This window comes from Leguminivora glycinivorella, chromosome 10 (assembly GCF_023078275.1).
Source record: "Leguminivora glycinivorella isolate SPB_JAAS2020 chromosome 10, LegGlyc_1.1, whole genome shotgun sequence".
NCBI lineage: Eukaryota > Metazoa > Arthropoda > Insecta > Lepidoptera > Tortricidae > Leguminivora > Leguminivora glycinivorella.
Window position 1 is genome coordinate 16,133,670 of NC_062980.1, and position 26,309 is coordinate 16,159,978.

Below are 26,309 nucleotides of genomic sequence, written 5' to 3' on the forward strand. Positions count from 1 at the left end.
GTACCTACCTTAGAAACAACAGTGAATAACCAAAAATGATAATTATAGCAAGTCTGAAATGTTACAGTATTCAAAAACAATTTCGCACAAAATTTATTTTTACCTTTGCAAACTTGATAATGATAAAAAACATTGTGTTTATGGGGTAAGAATATTGTAAAATCGTGTATTTTCAATTAATTAACCAACGTCTGCGGCCGTCCGTGGGACTAAATTTGTAGACTCTGCTTTGCAATTTTAACTAACCCCCCTCATTGTACAATGTGCAGTCAGAGAGTTTAATTTCCGATTCACTTTGTAACTCGTCACAGTGACTAAATGGGTCTAAAGTTAAATTATTGACCTATACATTTGAGTTCATAAATATGTGTACATTATAACACTTTAAGTTCTCGCGTTTTGTACACATTTTTTAAAGACACACACGGGTCGAATGCGATAAAATAACATTATTACCTTTTACCCAACGTTTCGGCCAGGTTGCACTAGCCGTGGTCGCGGAAGACTCATGACGACCCAGCGAAATGTCAATGGAGACTGTTACATCTTATTGCAACGAGTTAAGATGAATAAATGTACACATATTTATTATCAACTCGAGTATATAGTTTGAGTTATATAGTTTGAGTTGCAAATCGTCACTACTTTAAAAAAAAACTTGTATCTTCGCCTGTCAATGAAAAGAAAATTGTAGTAAGTGTGTAAGGAATGCATATAGAATTACTGCGTTTTAACTTTGAGGAGCACCGTGAGATACGAGATTTTTTCAAAGTAGTGACGAAATGAAACTTACTTGTATCGTAATATGCGCAGGATCATAAAGCACTGCGTCAGCAACAACATGGAACGGTCTAGTCACAGCCGTAGACGACACTATTCTTAGTTCAGTGCATTGAAACCCCGGTTCTGCGGCGTGACACCGGACGATACCGCGGACTATGCCCGCCGGACCACCAAGATGGGTGGATGGTGAAGGGACCGGTTTTTAAGTTTCCTTTGGTGGTTAGCTCCTGTGGAATAATTACACTAGATATTTTTAGGCCATTTTATTCAAACTTGTCCACCCACTTTTTTTGGGATTTGCTGATTTTTATGAGGTTTCCACTCAGAATCGCGAGCTCTTTCAATCCTAATAGGAGAAAAAAAGTGTCCCAAGGTTTTTTCCCATTCCGCTACCATTTCTTCATACATTTTGTATGGCGGTAACGGAAAATGGAAATGGTGGAATGGAAATCATGAGAAATTTTATGTCTCCTATCAAGTTCGAAAGACCTCGCGATTCTGAGTATGATAAACATAATGTTACAAAAGAAGTGAGGTGGACAACTTTGAAAAAAATGGCCCTTTTAACCCTTTCGCTTTCGCTGACAATGCTCCGCCTGTCGACGTACTGTCACTGAAAATACATATAAGGGTATATCTTTTCTGCGACAGTAGTTCTGCTGTCGAAGTAGTATCAACGAGTGGAGTAGAATAACGAAATAGAGATTTTTGATAGCTATACCTAGCTAAAAGAAAACAACAAATCGGGCGATGAATAGTCAAATAAAGGTAGAGAAAGGAATAAGGTAGAGGTGCTTCTCATTTTACCGAATTTAAAATTTTCTCTGTGGCATCCCCTAAAAATGTTATCTGCCACTAAAAAATGATTGTAATTTTTTTCAGAATTTTCTGTACATTTTAGGGTTCGCTACCACACATTGAAAATTCTGATCTGACATTTTAAATTCGATAAATAAGAATGATTGGAACACAATTATTGACATCATAAGTTTTCTTTGATTAGTTATGTGTTGAATATAGCCGAAGACCTTGAACTGGAGTCCCCATTTTCGATTTTTCGCTTATGTCTCAGAAGCCATGCCTCAGACTAACAAAATAAGAAATAAAAGCTGATTAGATTTTCGATAAGGTTTACTCCGTCAAGTTTTCAAGTCATAATAATTGTAAGTACAATCCAAATAAAAAAAATCACATCTTACCTGAATATCGTGATCAATCCACGCGTCTTCAGTAAGAAGAAAAAATGACGCATGTGCTGCGTTACATTGGAGTACTAATGATGCATAATGTTGGTCTCCTAATAACTTGGCACCCAAATCTACAATATTCCCTTTATTTTCTGACATTTTGAAGGCCATGAGATCAGTACTTGTGAAAGCTGGTGTATTCATTTTTTGTACGAACACTGTAAAGAAAACATAGTGTGGCATGAAATATATCAGCAGCGTATTTATTATTACTTGTGCGTTCTGGAAAATTAGTACGATCGAAATGTGAAAGCAAGTAACGGAGTTATAAGCGAGTAAGGCAGTGTTGAAATCATGATCATCATATTCAGGCAGGTACTTTGGATTCAACATTATAAAGTTATTCGAATCACCACTTTCTGTCAATTATATTTATACATTAAATAATGTACACTAACTATCATGCTACAAACAAGCTGTGCACAGAATTACGAGTAGTTAATATTGAAAAATAAAAATGATAACTGCGATCATATTGTACCTACAGATAATTCTAAGGCAAGGATTTGTTTGGTTCAGTTCAAACGTGGAAGTAAGTATTGAACCAAATTTTAAAGGCCGGCATGCACTGTTCTTCCAGCTTCTCGGGTGTTGCTTCGCTTACCATCGGGCAATTCGTCTCTCCTTTAACTTCTTATATCATGAATAAATATATTATAAATACTTACTGTGCAGCTCAGGCGGCTCCATATAACAAGCGATAGGTACAAGCAATCCTTTGCCCAAAGAGGTGCGTATGCGCAACTGATCATGAAAAGCGCGTACGTCGTTCGGGTGGAAATGTATCTGGATACGGGACAGGGACAAAATTATAAATTCTGTGACTTGAACATTTTCCTAAGAATCCATTTTTTGTGCGAAAATATTTCATAATAATTATTATACTTCGTAACGAGAAGGCAGACTCCACCTGTCGTTTAAGCTGATGTGTGATAATTAAACTGATGGGCAAAGGCCTCCCCTCTCTTCCTCTACTCGACACTCATTTTAAACATAATTATATTTTGTTTAAATATTATTATAACTCTGGTAACTATGTAATAGGAATTACGGTAACTGATCTGATACTTAGAGTTGAGCGATTCGAGCGTCGCCCGACGTACGAGGTGCAAAGCCGGGAGAATTAACAGAACAAAACTAATAGCCTTGGTGTACATTGGTTTTCTACATTAGCCATGATGTTGTATTGATAATAAAATCATTTAAAAGTTCATAATACAAGTAAAGTAAGTTATACCAATAGTTCCGTTTCTGAGCCGGCAGTGAGCCGTAGACCCCGAGGCCCGGAAAGTTCCACTTTGAGCTCGCTACGCTTCGGCAGCGACACGGACAGACGAACCTCGAACTTTGAGACGTTGATCAATCTGAGATGTTGCTGGAAAAAATAATAGTGACATAGATTAAATATAAGACGATCAGTACCATCCCATACATTAAAATGCGGTAAAAAAATGTCTTGTAGCTTTCGATTATACTTGTAGATGGCGTTAAGTGTCACTTTTGACATAGATTTATGGCTCGAAAGTGACACCTAACGCCAATCTATAAATAATCGATGGCAATAAGGCATTTTTTTGTGGCGCCATCTATGTGTGGTGTAGTGTATGCGCGTTCTTAGGCGGTCGCATTTTAATGTATGGGATTGTATGATCTTCTTATATTTAATCTATGGTGATAATGAAAGATTGTCGATCTTTGACGAGTACTCTTAATAATTTGTCGCTATTCTTCATATTATCGCTCAGAGCCAGGCTAGAGTACATTTCTGCGGCGTTTCGCGTCGCAGAAATGCCATTCGGCTACGGAGCCAGATCAATCGGAGATGTTGCTGACTGCAACATTTGTCGAAGTTTTGCACATTGATACTCGTAATAATTTGTCGCTTTTCTTCGTCTTGGCTACAATCTGTGAAAGTTGTGCGGAAGTGGAAAATTTTGGCCGTTTTCCAATTCTTACGGAAGCCTCAACTATTTCGTTCCAGGAAATCACACTCTTTGGTAACTATACCATTTAATTAATTCTTTTAAAAATATATATCGTGCCATTCTGAGATGGTATAATTTTTATGACATGGCAGGCAAACGAACTGGCGCTTTAGGTATTGTATTGTCTCTAATTTAAGTGTTTTTGTTTTCTGTATGCCAATGTCTATGTCATATAAGCATACGCCCGGTCTAATAGTAATAAGCAGTCATGCCACCTACCAATGTCTTTGAACTCATGCAATTCTAGAAGATTATATGCACATAGCCGACTATTTATAAACTTGTACCTACACTATTTTTAAAAAGTAGTTACTGTAGATTATTACTAAAAATCTCGTTCAGGGAGCAGATACTACAACCGCAGTAACCGAGGGAGAAAATCCATACTAATATTATAAATGGGAAAGTTGTCTGTTTTGTCCGTCTTTCACGGCAAAGCGGAGCGACGAATTGACGTGATTTTTTAAGTGGAGATAGTTGAAGGGATGGAGAGTAACGTAGGCTACTTTTTGTCTCTTTCTAACACCCCACTTCCCTAAAATGGGTGGTGGAATTTTGTATGGAGCACGCCGAATTTTTGGATTTAACGCGAGCGAAGCCGCGGGCAGAAGCTAGTTCCTTATAAAACTTACACGCGCGAGTTGTCTTATTTCATACCCTCAAAAATCCATAAAATCTAATGATTCATCACCATAAGGCCTCGTACATCTTGACAGATGATTTAAACAGCGCAGCGTCTGAATGTGAGAGACAACTCCTCTCGTGACTATAAAGACCCATCCGGGAGAGACATGAACGTCCGCGTTTCTTACATTAGATTAGATTAGATATATTTATTTCACAACATGATTACATAGTCTAGAGCCAATTTGGCCACAAGTCGTCTCCTTACAGTACAAATTACATTTATGTCAATTTATAAGAATCTATATTGTGATCGTCAAAAAAGTAAAAGAAAATGGTATCAATATAATTAAAATAAGTTAAATTTGCAGAATATGAAATGATCACCAAAAAAAGGATCATTTACTTTGAGATCCAATCACCGAGGAGACAGTATCGCGGTTGTGTCTTTTTGCACGCTTTACGGCTAAGATTAAAGTAATCGATATAAAAATGCCAAATTACTAAAAATATAAAAACACGTATATTTTATCCTGGAAAGATTTTAAATTTTTTTAAAAATTTAAGTGCTTTTTATGCCTTTGCGAGAGCTCTTTAATGAGCACTTGTAACGGAAAACCGGCCATGAAATACAATATCTGAAATACAGTATCATTTGTATGACCATGTTGTATTTTCCTGCCTTCATTATTGATTTGAGGACAGAAAGGATTTGAAGAAGTGATCAAACAAAGTCTGTACAAGAAATATTATATATTTTTCACGCAGCTAATAAGAACGTGACAAATGCTTGTCCTTGAAGAAAACTAACTGGAATGGCACTTTTGCGCTCACAATAGAATGAAATGGCGTTTTCTTATCACTTTATTGAGACTAAGGGCCTGGCCACATGGGCGCGTTGCGGCGACGCACCGCAAAAATTCTGCGTTGCGTTGCCGCGCCGCCAGTTTTTGCGGCAGGAAATCTGCGGCGCGGCACCGCGACGCAAGAACTCGCGGTGCGTCGACGCACCGCAAAAACTCGCGGCGCGGCACCGCAACGCAGAATTTTTGCGGCGCGTCGCCGCGCCGCCAAAACTGGCGGTGCGTCGCCTCTGCTCGCAATTGTGAACTGTTGTGTTCGAATTAAACTTCGTGTCGTTTATATATATTTAACCCTTCTTTACTTGGTGATATTTTTTTCCAAGCATCACAAACATTGAATCAATAGTGGATTTAGTACAGTTTTTCACGATAAAATACTAAGCAATATTGGAATTTTTCAATATGCTATTAAAAATCATCTTTTTTTAGTTACGTTGTTTCATATTAAAAAAATGGTGATAGATTTTTAGGGTTCCGTAGTCAACTAGGAACCCTTATAGTTTCGCCATGTCTGTCTGTCCGTCCGCGGATAATCTCAGTAACCGTTAGCACTAGAAAGCTGAAATTTGGCACCAAGATGTATATCAATCACGCCAACAAAATGCAAAAACAAAAAATGGAAAAAAAAAATTATTAGGGTACCCCCCCTACATGTAAAGTGGGGGCTGATATTTTTTTTCATTCCAACCTCAACGTTTAATATAGTGTTGAATAGGTATTTAAAAATGAATAAGGGTTTACTAAGATCGTTTTTTGATAATATTAATATATTCGGAAATAATCGCTCCTAAAGGAAAAAAAAGTGCGTCCCCCCCCTCTAACTTTTGAACCATATGTTTAAAAAATATGAAAAAATCACAAAAGTAGAACTTTATAAAGACTTTCTAGGAAAATTGTTTTGAACTTGATAGGTTCAGCAGTTTTTGAGAAAAATACGGAAAACTACGGAACCCTACACTGTACTCGTATCATGCTTCCAATTTTATCACTTATCCACGTGGATAAGACAACAGTCACTCTCACACCGACATACTTGCCAAAGCGTGACGGATGCTTTATCCACGCGGATAAGTGATAAAATTAGAAGCATGATACGCCGGCTGAGCGTGGCCCGACACGCTCTTGGCCGGTTTTTTTCATTATTTTTCCAGTGCTCAGCATATATACCACCATGGTGTCATATATCTGTAAATTGTTAAAAAAAGTAAAATCATGCAATTAAGGGTTTATTGACATTTATGGAGTGCCTCTCTAATTTATATTTCCGCAATGGGTACATCGATGGGTAGATTTAAATAATAACATTTTTAACCCCCGACGCAAAAACGAAGGGGGGTTATAAGTTTGACGTGTTTGTCTGTCTGTCTGTCTGTCTGTTTGTCTGTTTGTCTGTCTGTCTGTCTGTGTGTGTGTCTGTCTGTGGCATCGTAGCTCCCAAACGGATGAACCGATTTAGATTGATTTTTTTGTCTGAAAGCTGAGTTAGTCGGGAGTGTTCTTAGCCATGTTTCATGAAAATCGGTCCACTATGTCGGGGTCGGGGGTTTTTTTCAAAATTTAATTAAATAAATAATTTTATGACTTTTATGTAATTCCCAAAATATTTGACAATTTGTAAATACATAGGTAAAGAAAATATTCGTTCTATCTGAATATGACGATAGGTACCTACGTTAAAAATAGAGCGCTTTCGAACTACGTCCGAACCGAATCCGATAAATTCGTGAAAATAAAATTACGCACTATTATGGACTATGGACGGAAATCTGGCAGGATTTTGGAGTAGGCCCTTGAGGCAACCTGCTAAGATGCTTCTCTTATCATAGTCAACCTCCTGGCCGCAAGCTGGCAGCTGGGGAGCGGGGCTAAATCGACAATCGATTATATTTTTAAGACGATACAGGACGGTTCAATTTCCATACCAACGCTCTCGACTATTTGCTCCCTGGTTTTTGAAGGTAGACTGATTTTTTCAACACAGATTATTCTATAAATTGAAATAGACATCATACACGAAAGAAAAAACGACAAGGCCCAAGGCAACAATTAGTGCTTGCACCTCCTATATGAATCCATTTGCAGCATTACGATATAGCGAAAGACTATTTTTAACCCCCGACGCAAAAACGAAGGGGTGTTATAAGTTTGACGTGTCTGTCTGTCTATTTGTCTGTTTGTCTCTCTGTGTGCATGTGTGTCTGTGGCATCGTAGTTCCCGAACGGATGAACCGATTTAAATTTAGTTTTTTTGTCTGAAAGCTGAGTTAGTCGGGAATGTTCTTAGCCATGTTTCATGAAAATCGGTCCACTATGTCGCGGTCGGGAGTTATTTCAAAATTTTAATTTTATTGTTAGGTTATTAAATAACAAATCAAAAAAATATTCAATAAAATAATTTGATTTGTTCCCAGTCAGATTGTTATTAATTATTAATCTTATCTGTGTTGGAACGTTTTGATATTTTATTTTTAAAGACGCTCGAGTCAATCAAAAATTTCCAAAAACTGCCTTTTTCATTATGGCGCAAAAAAAGTGATACTCAAGATTGGTAACAATTAGCCAAAAAACCAAAACGGTACGATATAAATTTGATGAAAAACGTGTGACCAGGGTGCGTAGCCGAATGGCACAAACGCTCACGAAACGCTCACGAAACGAAACGCTAGTAGATATCTATCCCTATCGCTCTTGCGTATTGGCGCGACAGAGCCGGACTTCGTTTCGTTTTCGTTTGGCGTCGGAGAAATGCCATTCGGCTACGGGGCCTGTGCCTTTAAAAAAGTAAAACAGAAAAACGTACGTCGTTTTCGTACGTGTTTTCACTACGATCAATATGCAAATGGATAATTTAGTAGGCAAGTTTTATTTAAATCGATTAAATCGTAAATAGTGGCTTGCAGCTAAAAATAATGTTCAACTGGAAAAACCTAGGTACGTTTTTTGCGCTAGAATCTACATTTTAGTAGGAAATTTTCTTAAAAATAGATTAAAATTAAACTGGTACAGATTTTTTTAATGGCACGTATTTAACCGGGAAACTAAATAACCATAGAAATGGGTATCAAAAATAATACTTTGGCGACTAAAATGTGGCCTCAAATTATTTAAATATGAGGTATCATTTTAATGTCATTACGGCTACGGTTTATTCAGACGCGAGTACCAACTATTTATTTGGCAACTGAATTATTATATTTGAAACAATTTAAGAGATACAGTTTAATAGGAAAACGGCTCTCTATTAATATAAAATATACAGTTCTTTTAAAATATTTATATAGCAAATTAACATAAAAAGTACATTTAAAATTTATACATCGGCACTCTTCACCTGAGCTTTCATTTTAATAAAAAAAAGGATTCTTATAAAATATAATGGTCGACAAAATATTATACTTATGGGTAAGAAATTAGGTGTTTGGGAGTGCTGGCAACTTCGTCTCTATACAATGAATTTAACTTTTCATTACGTTTACTCTATCGAATCTAAGGCCGGCCTTACGCAGTCTTAACATCACTCTGAAAGATTAATTTTTTTGGCAGGAAAACCTTACTCAGAATATGCTTTGGCATAAATCGTTCCGCAGATTTTAAAATATCGAATCTTATGCTGGCATGATGTTCATCAGCAAAATAATCTTCTAAATTAAGAGTACTTCCGTAGATTTTTGTTTGCATAATATTTAGGCGGTAAAAAGTAGTCCATCTTTTTCCTATTTCTGTTTTGATAGCGAGTCATGTGTGTTGGGGATGCAAGATACCTAACACTCCTCGTACCTAACGGTGCCTCTGGGCCTGTATTTCATTTCCTTTTTGCTATCGTTGTTTTGTTTATACAAAGTATCTAAGAATCATGCCATAGCAAAATTTGGTAGGACTTATATTCTACTAAAAAAATAACCTAACCCTAACCCACTTTTCTGCTAGCAGTAAATAATTCTGTTCTTGTAATATTATACTATACGATTATCATGGTAATGTTTTTAAATACCAAACTGGCAAACAAGCATACGATCGGCCTGATGGAAAGTGGTCACCGTAATCTATGGACGCCTGCAATTCAAGGGGTATCATATGCGCGTTGCCGACCCATTAGAAGCTTATACACTCCTTTTTGCTGTGTACTTATTATAAAATGATTTGGTACGCGTTCCCTTATAGAGATATTTAAATACTACTTGTGGTTTACGGGTCGCAAATACGATGTTTGAATAAAATAGAATAAACATTTTTCACGAATAAATACAGGCAAGACAAAATACACATAATAACAACAAGACAGAAAGGAATGAAGTGCCACGAAATGGCCTCACCTCAGCGTGTTGCTGGTGACTTCCAGCGCTGATCTTCCGATGAGACTATCGGTACGTAGCTACCTTTCAATCCGTTTTCATAAAAAAACGATTTTATATGTGTTTTAAAAAACCTACTTCCCAATTAATTGTTTTAGTTGCCTCCGCAATTTAAATACTACTTTAAACGATGAGCTAAGTATAATTATTTAGGCGCTAACATCTATATGACTACAAATATTAAAAATCTTACGCTTTAAAATACTAGGTGCCAATTATTATTTTAGTCGCCAAAGTATTGTTTAATGTTCCTCGGAAATATTTTTGTCGCTTGAAATTTGCTGCCGTTTTTTCAATAATAATGATGCTTAATATTTGAGGCTCATATATTTTTTTTGTCGCCACAATATTAAAACACAGCCAAATTATATTATTGTATGCCCGACTTAACTTCCCGTTTAATATTTTAGTTGCCCGGTTAATTATATGCCTTTTTTAATTAGCCCGTTATAGTGCCCTACTGCTGGGCAAAGGCCTCCTCTCCCCTTGATTTCCTCAACTCCCTCTGGTGTTATTTTTCCGGCCATGCAGTCACTCATAAAGGCGTCCAAGTCGTCTCACCATGCATGCGACAGACCAGACGTGGCATGCACAAATACACTTCAGCAGGTAACCTATCGATGTTTCGAAAATCCTTTGTCCGATTATCACTTGTCCGAAAACGGTTGACAGAATTTTTATAATCCAAATACATTGTTTACCATACTTTCAATATGCCGCTAGTTTGCTATCCCACATTATCGTTTTCCCGAAATTCAATATCCAGAAGAACGGTTGCCAACTTTATCATTTGACAACCGATTTGTTAACCACCTTTTTATAAATCCCATGCTACGTAACATCGAAATGTCATTTTCCCTAATACCATTTTATAGAAACTCAATAACCAGAAGAACGGTTGCCAATCTTATCATTTGACAACCGTTTCGTTAACCACCTTTTCATAAATCCGATGCTAACGCGACATCGAAATGTCATGTTCCCTAATATCATTGTAAAAAAAATACAAAAAAATTGGTTAAGTTACGTCACGGAAACAAACATTTGCTAGAAAAGTGGGTTAGGTTAGGTTAGAACTGCGACCATACAGAAACAAACTTGTGCTAGAAAAGTGGGTTAGGTTAGGTTAGAACTGCGACCATACAGAAACAAACTTGTGCTAGAAAAGTGGGTTAGGTTAGGTTAGAACTGCGACCATACAGAAACAAACTTGTGCTAGAAAAGTGGGTTAGGTTAGGTTAGAACTGCGACCATACAGAAACAAACTTGTGTTAGAAAAGTGGGTTAGGTTAGGTTATAACTGCGACCATACAGAAACAAACTTGTGCTAGAAAAGTGGGTTAGGTTAGGTTAGAACTGTGACCATACAGAAACAAACCTTTGCCATAAACCCTTATGGCAAGGATTCTTAAGTCAAGTAAGAACTGCGACCGTGAGGGTCGGCAACAAACTTTTGTTAGAAAATTAAGGATTTACTGAACTTTTGATATAGCGGCTTAATAATATTTCGAATTATAAAACTATACGCCATACAAAATAGCTGTCAAATGATACTTAGGAATTTTAACAAGTGTTAATTCGAATTTCGAAGTTTTGATATAGCGGCTAAATAATATTTCGGATTAAAAACTTTACGCGACAAAAAGTAGTTGTCAAATGATTCTTAGGCATTTTAATAAGTGTTGATTCGAATCATAAGCGAAACAAAATTACAGCGAAATAAGAATGGGGAAAATAATAATAGGGGAAAAGTACTTTCGGGCAAACAAAACTTAGGGCAATTAATAAAATGGGAAGCGTTTTCGGGCTACTAATATTCGACATTACAATTTTCGACTTTTTCATAGGTAACCACTTCAGCATGGCGGTTTTCTTCCCTACTTACTTTAATATGTACAGATCATTTCTGTCGTAGATCAATTTTAGCTGTAGACCACCGTTAACGACAAACTTACGAAAAACTAAAAAATGTTTACAACATGTCGGTGTGTACCTTAAACAAACCATGAAAAAAAACCGGCCAAGAGCGTGTCGGGCCACGCTCAGTGTAGGGTTCCGTAGTTTTCCGTATTTTTCTCAAAAACTACTGAACCTATCAAGTTCAAAACAATTTTCCTAGAAAGTCTTTATAAAGTTCTACTTTTGTGATTTTTTTCATATTTTTTAAACATATGGTTCAAAAGTTAGGGGGGGGGCGCACTTTTTTTTCCTTTAGGAGCGATTATTTCCGAAAATATTAATATTATCAAAAAATGATCTTAGCAAACCCTTATTCATTTTTTAATACCTATCTAACAATATATCACACGTTGGGGTTGGAATGAAAAAAAATATCAGCCCCCACTTTACATGTAGGGGGGGTACCCTAATAAAACATTTTTTAACATTTTTTATTTTTGCACTTTGTTGGCGTGATTGATATACATATTGGTACCAAATTTCAGCTTTCTAGTGCTAACGGTTACTGAGATTAACCGCGGACGGACGGACGGACGGACGGACGGACAGACAGACATGGCGAAACAATAAGAGTTCCTAGTTGACTACGAAACCCTAAAAACCGCTTCCTAAAAATAAGCGCGTTAGAAAACACGGAGAAAAAAGAAAAAAATAATTTTACATTGCAATAATATTGATGATTAGATTTCCTACCTAAACCTTTGAAATCAGATTTCTTAAGACGATACGATACAGGTCAGTTCTCCATACAAACGCTCTCGACTATTTCCTCCTTGGTTTTTGAAGATAGAGCAATGATTTTTTCGACACAGATTATTATTATTTTTTCTGAGTCGGACCGTTTAGATATTTTTTGCTATTCTTATTTTATAAGATGCTAGATCCAATCAAAAATTTCTAAAAACGGCATTTTTCAATATGGCTCGAAAAAGGGATACTCAAGATCGGTAACAATTGTCCAAAAAATCTAAACGGTCCGACACAGATTATTTCATTTTAAATTATTCAGATTCTCAAATTTCGTTCCGTTTAAATAAGTTTTGAAGGAGGAAAAGAGAGCGGAACCTCGATTTCAAAGATTTTTTCGCAATATCTTTTAACTGAGTTGTTCTTAATGGAATTTTTTTTTTCGATAAATCTAGTTAATAAAACTAGTATATTTAACTAAAATTCCCAAATTGAAAGGGGGACTCCTTTCCATTTTAGCATTTTCGCTCCCGTAGCGTCTTAATGTATTGCAATAATCTAAACATCAAAATTATAGACTAATCAATTATTTTTGTTAGTAATTAAATTCCGTTAGGCCGGTTTCACATTATCCGATCCGATATCGGATGTCATAAGGATTTCAATGGAAAAAATACAAGATGGCGCCTGTAATGTATGGGATATCGGTCCTACATCCGATATCGGATCGGATAATGTGAAAACGCACTTACGATTCATTAAGTTTTGAAGGAGGAAACAGTCGAGAGCGGAACCTCGATTTTAAAGAATTTTTTCGCAATATCTTTTAACTGAGTTGTTCTGAATGGACAATTTTTTTCGATAAATCTAGTTAATAACACTAGTATATTTAACTAAAATTCCCAAATTGAAAGGGCTCCCTTTCCTTTCCATTTTCGCTCCTGTAGCGTCTTAAATACCTAAAAGTACTTAAACACCTAAAAGTACTTAAATACCTAAAAGAACAACCAGCGAATCGTGTCATCACGCACGCACACAAGGGTAGCTTAGCTAACAACTGCGACACGGCCGGCCGCCGCGGCACGTTGCTGTATCGTGCAAATGCCACATTGAGCGGTGTAGGCCGTTTTCACATTATCCGATCCGATATCGGGTGTCGGACCGACATCCTACATCCGATAAACGCTTCCGATAGTGTCGGATGTCGGTCCGATAAAACGCATTGTTCCAAATCAATGAAGTATGATTTTGTATCAAAAAATATTTTTAAAAAGTTTTATATTTAATAATTATAAGCACTATATTTCAAATATTTTATTGTAAAATTAAAATAACGAGCATAAAAATACTCAAGAGCGGCAAGTAAAATAAATACTTATAATTTTACATTTAACTATATCTACTAAAAGATGAAAAAATTAGTATCCGCAATTCGGACCGATGAATTACAATCTTTTTGTTTTCAACAGAAATTCATCATTAACAGCAGCTGTTTAATAGACGCCATTTTTGTCACGCACACTACACTACAAACGTATACCTACATTATATACGCACACACACAAATATTATCGGCCGACAGCTGGCGGGGGGTCCGGCATGCCAAAAATGTCGGAAGCGTCCTGCCGATATCGGCAGTTCGGTGGTGCCTCGGACAAAAACTGTTCTAGGAGAGTGCCATCTGCATTAAATCCGCAATTTTTGCGTTTTATATCGTTTTTTAGTAATAATGATCTATTAAATACATAAATAAAAACCTGGAAGCGCATAAATCTTACATTTTACATCCTTCCTATATCCGATATCGGATCGGATAATGTGAAAACGGCCGTAGGGTTGCCAACCGTAGGTAGTATACACAAAGACAGGAAAAATGCTCTGAGGAAAATGATATGATATATAGTATTGTAAGTAATATATTATTTTGGTTCAGCGTACTGTAATTATTTTTAATTTCTGTACCATTTTTTTTGTAGGTACTGTACTGCACACAATTACACCGTCATATTTAAAATAGATACCTAACTTGGATAAGTACTCGACACCGATAGCAATAAGAAGTTGCAGGGCAATCATGGTCGCGCGATAAATGATAAAACATCGGGCCGTCCCTAGTCCCTATCGCACTTACAAATAGTGCGATAGGGACGGCCTGATATTTTTATCATTTATCGCGCGACCATAATTGCCTGCCTGCTGTCTATAAGGCTGTCCTTTCGTCCTTTGTCCACATTAGAGATGGGCCGAATATTCGGTAAATATTCGGTATTCGGCATATTTAGTTAATCTCAGCATCTCCAGAGGTCCGACAGGTTTTCTAAATATATATTGTTTTTTTATTCGAGGTGAGATTTTAAAGACCAGTTCTTCGAAACTTGCTATTGTCATTCTGAAATATTCTTTGAACTTCACTTCACTTGTCTTTAATGCCGCATATTTCCTTTCAAAATGAGTTCCGTCATTATTCATTTTATATATATATGGGTTGACCCAGCATCTTCTTTTCGTCTCCTTTTTTTAAGCGCCTCCGTAATACGAGCAAGAGCAGAATGCGCGTAATGGGATCCATGTCTGGATAAAGACTGATCGTGAAGTTCTGCACTGTGTATAGTTATCGAGGCGCGGCGACGCACCGCCAGTTTTGGCGGCGCGGCGACGCGCCGCAAAAATTCTGCGTTGCGGTGCCGCGCCGCGAGTTTTTGCGGTGCGTCGACGCACCGCGAGTTCTTGCGTCGCGGTGCCGCGCCGCAGATTTCCTGCCGCAAAAACTGGCGGCGCGGCAACGCAACGCAGAATTTTTGCGGTGCGTCGCCGCAACGCGCCCATGTGGCCAGGCCCTAAGAGACACATTCGAAATTGAAAATTATATCTAGATATGATCGTTATTTAATATGTAATTATTACCAGTTAAACACATACATTTATCTCGGTTTACACAGTCTTTAAGCAACGAGGTCGGAGTGTTGCGGCTCAGCCACGACATTGGTCTAAGCGCGACAGCGAGGAGCGGCGGTCATACATTAGAGCGATACACAGCGATGGGACTTTTCATTCGCACGTATGGCTGCCGCTCACCGCGTCGCGCTTAGACCAAAGTTGTGGCTGAACCGTTAGGTCTCACCAAAGATATCAACTCCGAATCGGCTCCAGTTGAATAAAAATCGCTCGTTAGTACGAATACGCTTACGCGTCTGAAAGCTGAATGAATGCGCAAGGATGTATTCTTACTTAGAAGCGAATTTTGGCCGGCAAATGCTGATTCCCCGTCGCTAGGAAACTCCTTTGGTCCAATGAGTACATAGATATGGATAGTCGCTTACCCTCTGTCTGCTCAGTTGCGTCCTAAAGTCGCCGTCAATAGAAATTGTCAACAATGTAAACAAACCATTCGTTCATCAAACCAAACGTTCAATTAAAATGAACTAGGTAACGTTGTGACAGTATGTATAAATATTTATATTTAATATGACATCATAATGTTGGACTTTGACGTTGACTTCGAAAATTTTTCATATGTCGACTCCACGGATTTTAGAACCACGGTATGCCATAAAAAGTCCTAAGCCTAATAATTATTAAAGGTCGGGGATCATAATGTGATATGAATTGATTAAAATAACACATGAATTTAGTCAGTATCTGATGAGTTACAATGGAAATTAAATACATTTTGACTACAAGGTTTGTTTACATTGTTCACAGACTTTTGGTGATAAGAAAGTGGAAAATAGTAAAAACTAAACATCATATCAATTTGCGACCTTTACAGTCATAGTAGTCTTATCTTTACTATTTCTGGTTGCGTAGTCAACGTGACAATTGTATGCACTCCATAGCGTACAAAACTTAACACATTCGTGGACACGCTAAGTCATTTGTTTCCTTTGGCCTATGACAGATGACGTCACTAGCCGTCCGTGTACCTGTTGTCACTATCACAGGAAGAGTGATAGAATAGCACAAAGCATTTCGCTATCGTAGCGCAAGCGTCTCCTTGGCTACGCAACCTGGGCCGCTGCCAATGTTCTACTCACAGTATAAGTATGTCCCAAAGTGAAGTTAATGAATCTAATTTGTTCTGGCAAACAGAACACGTATTCGGGAACTGGTTTTATTATCTCAACTAGTGGTGCTGGTGTTTTTCGTACTGTAAGCTCGCCAACGCTAAAGAAATTAAAATATGAATAGGTGAGACGACTAAAAAAAAACTAATTAGTCCGTCAGTTAGACTATCAAAGAAAAATGACGACGGTGCAGTGCGTTGAAGTTTCGCGTGACGTCACGCCTAGGTACAATTTTTACTTAGAAGTGACGTCACAAGCCCCCACTCCGGAACTATGATGCTCTATAATTATCTTTGTATTTTTTCATTAATTAGAAAAAGCGAAAAATATGTGTTCAGTATTTAATTATTGGACGATCTAACTGACGGACTAAATAGAATGCCATTTTTAGGGTTCCGTACCTCAAAAGGAAAAAACGGAACCCTTATAGGATCACTTTGTTGTCCGTCTGTCCGTCCGTCCGTCCGTCTGTCAAGACCCTTTTTCTCAGGAACGCGTGGAGGTATGAAGCTGAAATTTATATCAATTACTCAGGTCTACTGTCCCTTGAAGCTGTGAAAAAATCAAACTTCTAAGCCAACGCAATCAAAAGATACAGCCGTTTATGCCGCAAATTTTCGACACTTGCAAGGGAATCAAAACCTACAGGGTGCTTCCCGTGAACTCAGAATCTTGAAATTTGGTACGAAGCAACGTCTTATAGCATAGATAAAGGAAAAATTACGAAAACCATAAATTTTTAGTTACATCACATAATATATTTTTTTTAAATAATTTTAACCTTACTACCCATTTCCTCATAAACGCGTAGAGGTATTAAATTGAAATTCATACCAAATACTCAGGTCTATAATACCTTTAAGCTGTAATAAAATCAAACTTCTATGTCAACGCAATCAAAAGAAACAGCAATTTAAGCTGCATATTTTGAAACTCGCAAGTACTCGCAAGGGAATCAAAACCTAAAGGGTACTTCCAGTCGACCTAGAATCTTGAAATTTGGCATGAAGCAACGTTTTGTAGCACACATAAAGGAAAAATTCCGAAAACCTTAAATTTTTAGTTACATTACAAAATATATATTTTTTAATAAATATAAACTTATTACTTTTTTCCTCATGAACGCGTAGAGCTATCAAGTTGAAATTCATATCAAATGCAGGTTTGTACGGAACCCTCGGTGCGCGAGTCCGACTCGCACTTGGCCGGTTTTTTTATGTAGTCGTCATCCCTATTAAATGGTACACAGTCAACCAATTGAAACACTAGGCAACTCTACAACCATGTGTCAAAATGACAAGCAGTAAGAGATTTCTTACAATCTGATTTATAACGTCGCTGTGACATAGTTCTAGAGTGGCCTAGGGTTCCAATTGGTCGACTGTACATTATGATACAATGTGCAGAAAAGAGGAAGTTCGAGACGAGTCATCGTCATCCTTCTAGCGTTACCGAGACCTGGGGTCCGCTTTGACAGCTACCTAATCTCAAGATTTGGAGCAGGTACTAAGTACGAAATTTCATTTTCACACGTGTATCGTACGACTTTTTCAGTACAGATGGCCCTCTGAAGTTTCGACACTTATTTATGCCGGTGACTGAACCTATGAATTTCAATTCATAGGTTTATTTGATGTATGATATCTTTTTCAGACCGCACTAGGGTGCAAAGTGGTTAATTGTCACCGGCATAAATAAGTGATGATTTCTATACCTTGTCATATTAACATCCTGTTTGAAATGTCATACGAAGTTGTCAAATGATTAAAAGCGACGAGGTACAAAAATCATCACTTACTTATTACTGCCGGTGACTGTTCCACGGTTCCATCCCCTTTCCTGTCGTGGTTGTCGTAGAAATCGAATGTACCTACCATTTCTGTGATGAGTATCGAGTTTCATACTCTGAAATCTTATAATCCTCATGCCAGAGGCTGTATTCTTGTGTAGGCAGTATTACCATTTTCCATATATGAATTCACAGACAACGATTGTACTAATTACGTTAATTGATCAAAGGTATCAAGTTTATTTATCAATAAGCAATTAGACTCAAATATAACAAGTCTTTGAGATCAGATATCAAAGGAAATAGTTGTTATCACCATTATTTTAAACAAAGAAGAAACTACGTTTGAACAACGCGAAACTTTAAAATTTAATAAACAATAACACTTTCTGTATTAGATTTTAAATTCAAAGCTGATCGTTTCGCATTTACGAATCACGAAATGTTAAAGTAAATAGCCAGTTGTTAATACAGTTTTTTCTATACCTACCTATGGGCCAAACGATTCAAATAGCGACAAAAATTAGTCGATCAACCCTTTGATGACCGGTCTTTCCTAGCGGGTAGTGACCCTGCCTGCTAAGCCACGATTCTGGGTTCGAATCCCAGTAAGAGCATTTAATTTTGTGATGGGAACAGATTGGTAAGGGTGGGAACATATTGGTGGGCGAGGTGTGAGGGTCTCTCACACTAATAAATTCATTTATTATGTATGAAAACGATGAAATTTTTTTTTTCTGCGAATTTAATTAAAAGTGATACTCGTATATCTACGTACAAGATGGTTCCTGATAATGAACCTAACGACGTGTCGAATTTAACGGAAAACAAAAAAACACGGTGTATAAATTAGGGGGTCATACATGTCAATTTGCGCACGATTTGCGCGTCGCAGCATCGCACCGCACACATGTGGCTAGTCCTTTTAAGGGACTAACCACCCCTTATGCCCTTAGTTTGACCACACCTCGGACACTGGGGATCAAATATACGAAAGAGGCGCGTTCCTAGCACACATTCTAAGCTCGTGTAGGTGTATTAGTACTATGCTTTTATGAGTGAAATATGACAGGTCGACTGTTCGCGTTTTTGACAGGCGGTAACAGTGAGGTATCCGGGAGGTATCGAGAAAGAGAAAGTGGGGTGGGCAGCACTTTCAGCGGGGAGCGGGAGTGGTCATACTGTACGATAGTACTCTTATTATACATAAAACATTTTTTTTTTCACTTTTTAATTTATCACTTTGTAGGCGTGATTAATATACATATTGGTACCAAATTTCAGCTTTCTAGTGCTAACAGTCACTGAGATTATCCGCGGACGGGCGGACGGACAGAAATGGCGAAACTATAAGGGTGACTAGTTGAGGAACCCTAAAAATGGGCCAAATTGTCAAAACTGAGGTTTACAAGTTAATTAACTTTTTAACCTCAGTTTTGACAATTTAAGCTTAAAAGCTTATGTCGAGAGATGGCAGTCTATGCACTGTGATTACATATTTTACTTTAACCGTAACTCTCTATAATACTTGATCCTCTTTGATTATACTGTGAATTGACCCAGCAATACCACTAAGGAACAAAATCACATAATTTTATTGAATATTTTTTTTACTTGTTCTTTTTTTTTTTCAAGTAGTGACACTACTATATATAACCCCCGCCGCGTAAGCTGAAGACCCGGGTTCGATTCCCGGCTCGGCCACCAGTGGGTCTTGTCGTTTATTCTTTCGTGTATGATATCTTTTTCAATTTATGACCCAGCAATATTTAAAATGTTTATTGTAAACCTGTATGTCTGTCTGGAGTGCTCGTCAAGGCCAATAGTCTTCAGTGGCTTATGCAGTCTTGTGTCCGCCGGTTTATCCTTGTGTATGACGTCAGTGGAACTTCTGTTTAGCACATTTTGGACCCAGAGGCTCTTGTTACCTGTCAAAACAATTTATACAAGTTATTTTATAAAGTTCGCTAAATTATGCCACTCAAAATCGTGGTAAAGTTACAAATAGGTCTTCAAAGCTAGATAAAACTTGGTGTTACCAAAGACATACACCGTGTTTCACTTAACACTAAAAACCTGAAAACAGTTTGTTCAGAATCGAGAGTAGAATCGATTGAGCTATATCTTGATGGGGGTAATATTTTTATTTAAATTAGTATTATTAATTATTTTTTACGTGCCCCTTCTATTGTACTCGTAATACAACATTGTGTATATCGCATTGCTAAGAGGTTGTTTACCTTTTTTCAGTATTTAGGGGTATTAATACTGGCCGGTTACTTGGACTATTATTTTTTCCGCTACTAGTTTGACGTTGTTTGTCAGTTTAATTTTAATGTTTATCATAAGTCATAACAAATTGAACTCGTACCTAATTACAACCTTGTCATTTTGAATATTGAGTTTATTTGCTTACTGCGATTACCTGTCCAATTTGAAGTTTACTGTGACAAAGCTTTAAAGTGTTTTACAGTGACATCTTAGCTGTCTATTGGTAAACCTTATGTCGTTGCAGTAACGTATACAAATAAATAGTGTTATGGTTTATGATGGTAGTTAGCAATTACTTTATTGAGTGTAGAGCTAAAAGTCAAGTAGAGCTGAACAGAAAATTAAAAATTCAATTAAAAAAAAAGTAATGATCAGATTAAAAGATGAATACTCTAGATGAGTTTAAAAAAATAAAAATCAGTTGGGGTGTCTGAGGTTTTGAGTGATACCGGAAACACCGTGTATATAACTCCGTATAGACAGAAAGTCTAAGAAAAAAACGTACCTCAGTACCATACAGAAAAAGGTACGGTGGCCTAGATGGCATTACACCTTTGGGGTACGCTCAGCTAGATGGCGCTAATATTAATATTTGACATTTTAACACACATCAAGCTAAGAATATGGGCCAAAACTGAGGTTTAAAAGTTTTAAGCCTGTGTCAAGAGATGGCAGTCTATGCACTGTGATTAGTAATCACTGATTACCTACACATTTTACTTCGACAGTAACTCTTTATAATACTTACTTGATCCTCTTAGGTGTTACACAACATAATTATGTAATAATACATAAAATTATAGCACAAGAAACAAAACTGTGTGTCTAGTGAAAAAGGGTATAACTCAAATTGTCTTGGTGAAAAAGGTCACAAGTCCGAGGTGGGACTTGTGCCCTTTTTCACCGAGTCAATTTGAGTTATACCCTTTTTCACTAGACCCACAGTTTATTTAAATATCCGTTACTAATATTATACAAATAAAATGCTTTTACTGAGATTTGAACCTAGAATCTACCTAACTGTTACGTATTCAAAACTGTTAATAATAATAATTAAATACCTACTATTATAGCGTATAGTCGGTTCAATTTACCAAAGAAGAGAGGTATTAGGTATTACTGCATATAAAATAGCTAAGTAATCACTATTGAAAATGTTTGCCTCAATTTTGCCAGAAGCTTCTAAAGTTATTAAACTTTTGATAAGTTTCCGGGTACTAAATCATCTCATTTCGAAACACAGTCGAGGAGACCGCTGCACAATATATGGGCTGGTCAGATATTAAAAATATATTTTTTTTATTTTATTTACAACCAACTTGTCAAAAATATGGTGGATAACAATAATAGGCTACTCTACTTTCCTTAAAGTCAAATCAGGTTCTTTTTAAGAACTGTCATGACTAAGCTAACAAAATTACACTAATACATCTCAATGTAATTTGGGCGCCAAGAGGATAATGTTCAAAGTGTGAAAAGCAACGTATTAACAATTGTGTCGCTTAACTTCAAACTTAGGTAAATCCATTCCGCTATAAGGTTGATTATCTTTCAGATCATAAATTTATATTTTTTTTATAATAAGTTAAGCTACACAATTACGATGAATTAAATTGAAACTATTTTTATATTTGTATGACTGAAAGGAATGTTTAAGTTCGTAATTATTTAAAAACGTTTTTACTTAAAGTGCCATTATGTGAAGGGTATATACAATTATGTTACAATACGCTCGATATAAGGACAGTGCGGGCAAGACCGGCATACTTTATTTGAAATAAAGTTTGAGTGAATAAAACAAGACTATTAAAGTAGTCTGGAGTGATCCGCATGGTCCTATGGGCTAGCAAATTTTATATTCTACACAGCTTTTATAATACTTTGGTGAATTAAAGTGACTGAAGTAAACTTATGTGTTAAAAATCAAAATCACTTTTTTTTAAGGCTCGGCGGGTTGACCGTCCCCACACCCACACGCTGAGTAAGGCAAGACCGTCTAGTGCTCGTTGTCGCGTAATTTCATATGGAAAGAAGTATCAAAATCATGTTCATTATACAGTAATTACAGGGAGTAATGTGATATATATTAAAACAAATAACATTGATATTTTCAACATATCAGCATTTTTCTATTTATAAGGCAAGACCGTCATTATGTCCCGTAAATAAGGTTGATAACCTCCTCCTTTCAGGTCCAAACAAAAGAAAAGCCGAAACATATATTTAAAATTAACCTACAAAACCCGTTTAAACTCGACTTATTTCTCATACAGCCTAAAAAAGGTGCCTTACTCTTTCTTATATGCTGGTCTTTACCGTGGGCCTCAGTCAACCTGTGTAAGAATGTCCTTACAATGTTTATTTATTTCCGACTAGGCACAATTTCGAAGTTACATATTTCAGAACACAAAACAATAAATTGAACGCGTTTTAAGAGCATTAATTGTACTAGACAGGAAGAAAGATTATTAAATTACTACCTTACATACATAATGCACAAATATTCCAACTGCTTCTATTTAATTTTAATTTTTTGCGTAATCATGTTGAACTCGATGGTCGAGTTCGAAACACGAATCAAGTTTTTTGCTAGGGATATCTATTGAAGATCAATGGATTAAGAATGAAAAACTGGTATACCTTGGAGGTGTAAGAAGTGATAGATATATAAATACAAAAGTTATGTATATTCAGTAGACGGTCTTTCTGGGTAGACGGTCTTCCCCACACTGGCCTTAAGGCGGCGGGTTCTCTGTCTAACATTAAGGGGAACTCGATATCAAATAAATTACTCTTCTTTATTAATATCAAAAACGTGCTTCGGCAAGATAAATTCAGTTACTTGTCATGTCTATTTATGAATTTGGCCTCGCTATCCAAAAAACTGATGGATTGGCTGATATTTGGATCCATCAAAAATGATGTTTCAGTAACCTACAGTCAATGATACAGATTATTAAATACAGATGCGGGCTAAGTGCCAAATATATGTATCCACAAACATAACGTGAGCAATAAAGTCACGTATATACTTACATATTTTTGGCACATTGTTTGTATCTATCGATCAACCACTTACTATTATGATCTTTATTCAGCAGTTTCTCTTCAATAAGGTAGTTTTTATGATGTTTCAGAATAATATTTTAATCAATAACTCATTAGCGATATTAGGTAATCTTTGCGGAAAATGTATTTAATTTTTGGTGCTAGTAAATAACCCGGTTTGGATTAGTATAATAAAATGATCATTGCACCATTTGTTGCAGACCTATAGGAACATTTTATAATGTCTTCCAAAACGTCAAATTGTTACAGTTTTAAGAAGTGTTATTTGTTACCTGTTGCACTCTGAAGAATACTTGGCATAAGATCTTTTCTCCCAATCAATCCGTCTCCCCTTTCATGTTGCTTGTATTCAGGCCCATGAAGTTTGTACAAGTTTGGAGCAGGTTTTTTTGATATTCTCTTTGCGAATTTGTGTTTTATTTCACCTTCGTGGTGCCAGATCTTTTCGCATTCTGAATTGTATTTCTCCAACTAAAAGGATGTAAACATATAAATTAATGAAATATTTGTTCAAGCTTCATATGAAATTAAATACATACATACATATAACCACGCCTGTATCCCATAAAGGGGTAGGCAGAGCACATGAACTACTTAAGTTTCAGTGCCACTCTTGGCAAAAAGGGGTTGAAAGAAATCGAAATTGTGATATTGCAGTGACAGGTTGCCAGCCTCTCGCCTACGCCACAATTTAACCCATATCACAGTCGACTTCTACGACACCCACGGGAAGAAAGGGGGTGGTGAAATTCTTAACCCGTCACCACACGGGGCCATGAAATTAAATATTGTCTATTATTATGGACTCTCCATAATAATAGCAAATATGGAAGACATTAGAGCCAATCCAAGATAAGTTTGCAACGTTGTTGAGAGTCTCGCCGGTGCAAATGTTATTTCGATGGTTTTGATGATATTTTGACGTTTTCTAAATCCTTGCTTTTATTTTAAAAAATCATACTTAACTATCTGACTACGTGATATATTTACTATTTTTCTGTATGTTTAATCCGTATCAATAAATATGTGTTTGTTATTATATTAACTTATTGTTACCACATTGCGTTTGGTGTGGTTTACATCGCTGTTAGCAGATTTAGAGATTGAATAACTAGACATAGATTAAAAGAGTAGACACCGCAAAACATTTAATTTAACCAAGTACAAAATTTTAGTGTTGTCATCAGTGCCTTACAAAAAACATCATAACATACATAAACTAAGAGTTAAAAACTAATCAAATAACAGTAGGTATACAAAAAAGGAATACTACAGAGTTTTTTTTAAATATGTATAAACGCTTAAGGATGTATCATGATTATTCATGTTTATTATGAAATTAACTGTATAAACTGAATAAAAACTAAACTAAAGAATCTAAATAGCTCAAATAAAAGTTTCACATCGGGGTTTTGTCTATAAAAATTAAAATTTTGAAAAAACCCCCGACCGCGACCTAGTGGACCGATTTTCATGAAACATGGCTAAGAACACTCCCGACTAACACAGCTTTCAAATAAAAAAAACTAAATCGAAATCGGTTCATCCGTTCGGGAGCTACGATGCCACAGACAGACACACACACAGACAGACAAACAGACAGACAGACAGACAGACAGACAGACAGACAGACAGACAGACAGACAGACAGACACGTCAAACTTATAACACCCCGTCGTTTTTGCGTCGGGGGTTAAAAACTATGTAAAATTAAATTTAAACGAAGTCGAAAATGAAATGAAATTGAAAGTTGACATCTTGCTTAAAGTTGTGGTATCTATTAAATACAGTCATTTACGAAACAAAGCGTTTTACGACGTTAAAACCACATGGCCACTTGATAATTAGCTCCAACGATACTTTTATCATTCCGACCGACAACACGCTGTGTTCATTTAAAATAGCGTAAGTTCAGACTATCAATGACTCACTTCATTTTTTTAGTAACAATAACAACGTTTATCGACACTTTAGTTGATTTGACAACTCAGGCGTGTCCAGTTTGTACATTTGTGAATAAACATTTTAATAAAGCAATGTAAAAATTTACGATAAGTGGTTTTACATCTCGATGAAAGTCATAAAGAACAGTTCGTTTTAAAAATTCAATTCAGTTAAGCCGTTTCAGCGATGTGTGTTTGAATTACTACGGAGTTATTTTTGCTCGTTACGGCCAGTCACTATCTAGAGTTATACACAAACAGTGCCGTCATAATGGCCAATCAGACTGCGGCAAGTATGAATTTGACCCAATTGGAAACAATTGAAGTTTTCAAGATGCCTTGGATGTTCGGAATTGCAGTGTCGTCAGCTTCTTTAATATTGCAGTTGCTCGTGTTGATTCTCATTCCCAATGCAAGGAAATACGACGAAAAAGTGTTAGTGCAACTGACGATCGCGCGAATTGTGAATACAGTGTGTGAATTTCTGATTTCATTTGAGTATGTGGAACAAGGATTGTTAAACGAGGTAGTGTACGCCGTTTATTTTCAGTCGGACTTCGCTTTGGTTACCTGGATGTTTGTTTTCACGAAGAATTTGTATGACAAAGTGGTTCTAGTGTTTGTTTATGAAAAAGTAAGATTGCGTATCGTTTCCTGCATAGTTTGGTTCCTG

At 36.6% G+C, this 26,309-nt stretch overlaps 2 protein-coding genes across 2 annotated transcripts in view; one reads left to right on the forward strand and one right to left on the reverse strand.

Annotated features, from left to right (window-relative positions):
• LOC125230405 overlaps positions 1 to 26,309 on the reverse strand; it is a 158,056-nt gene that overhangs the window by 125,130 nt on the left and 6,617 nt on the right. The window contains exons 2-6 of the mRNA XM_048135543.1: positions 20,143 to 20,281; positions 16,535 to 16,664; positions 3,268 to 3,405; positions 2,699 to 2,816; positions 1,983 to 2,188 (exon numbers count right to left, since the gene is read on the reverse strand). Coding sequence (XP_047991500.1) covers positions 1,983 to 2,188; positions 2,699 to 2,816; positions 3,268 to 3,405; positions 16,535 to 16,664; positions 20,143 to 20,281 — 731 coding nt within the window. The remainder of the gene's footprint in view (positions 1 to 1,982; positions 2,189 to 2,698; positions 2,817 to 3,267; positions 3,406 to 16,534; positions 16,665 to 20,142; positions 20,282 to 26,309) is intronic.
• LOC125230718 (putative inorganic phosphate cotransporter) overlaps positions 25,817 to 26,309 on the forward strand; it is a 53,837-nt gene continuing 53,344 nt past the window's right edge. Inside the window, exon 1 of the mRNA XM_048135977.1 lies at positions 25,817 to 26,162. The gene's annotated coding sequence lies outside the window, so the exon portion shown is untranslated. The remainder of the gene's footprint in view (positions 26,163 to 26,309) is intronic.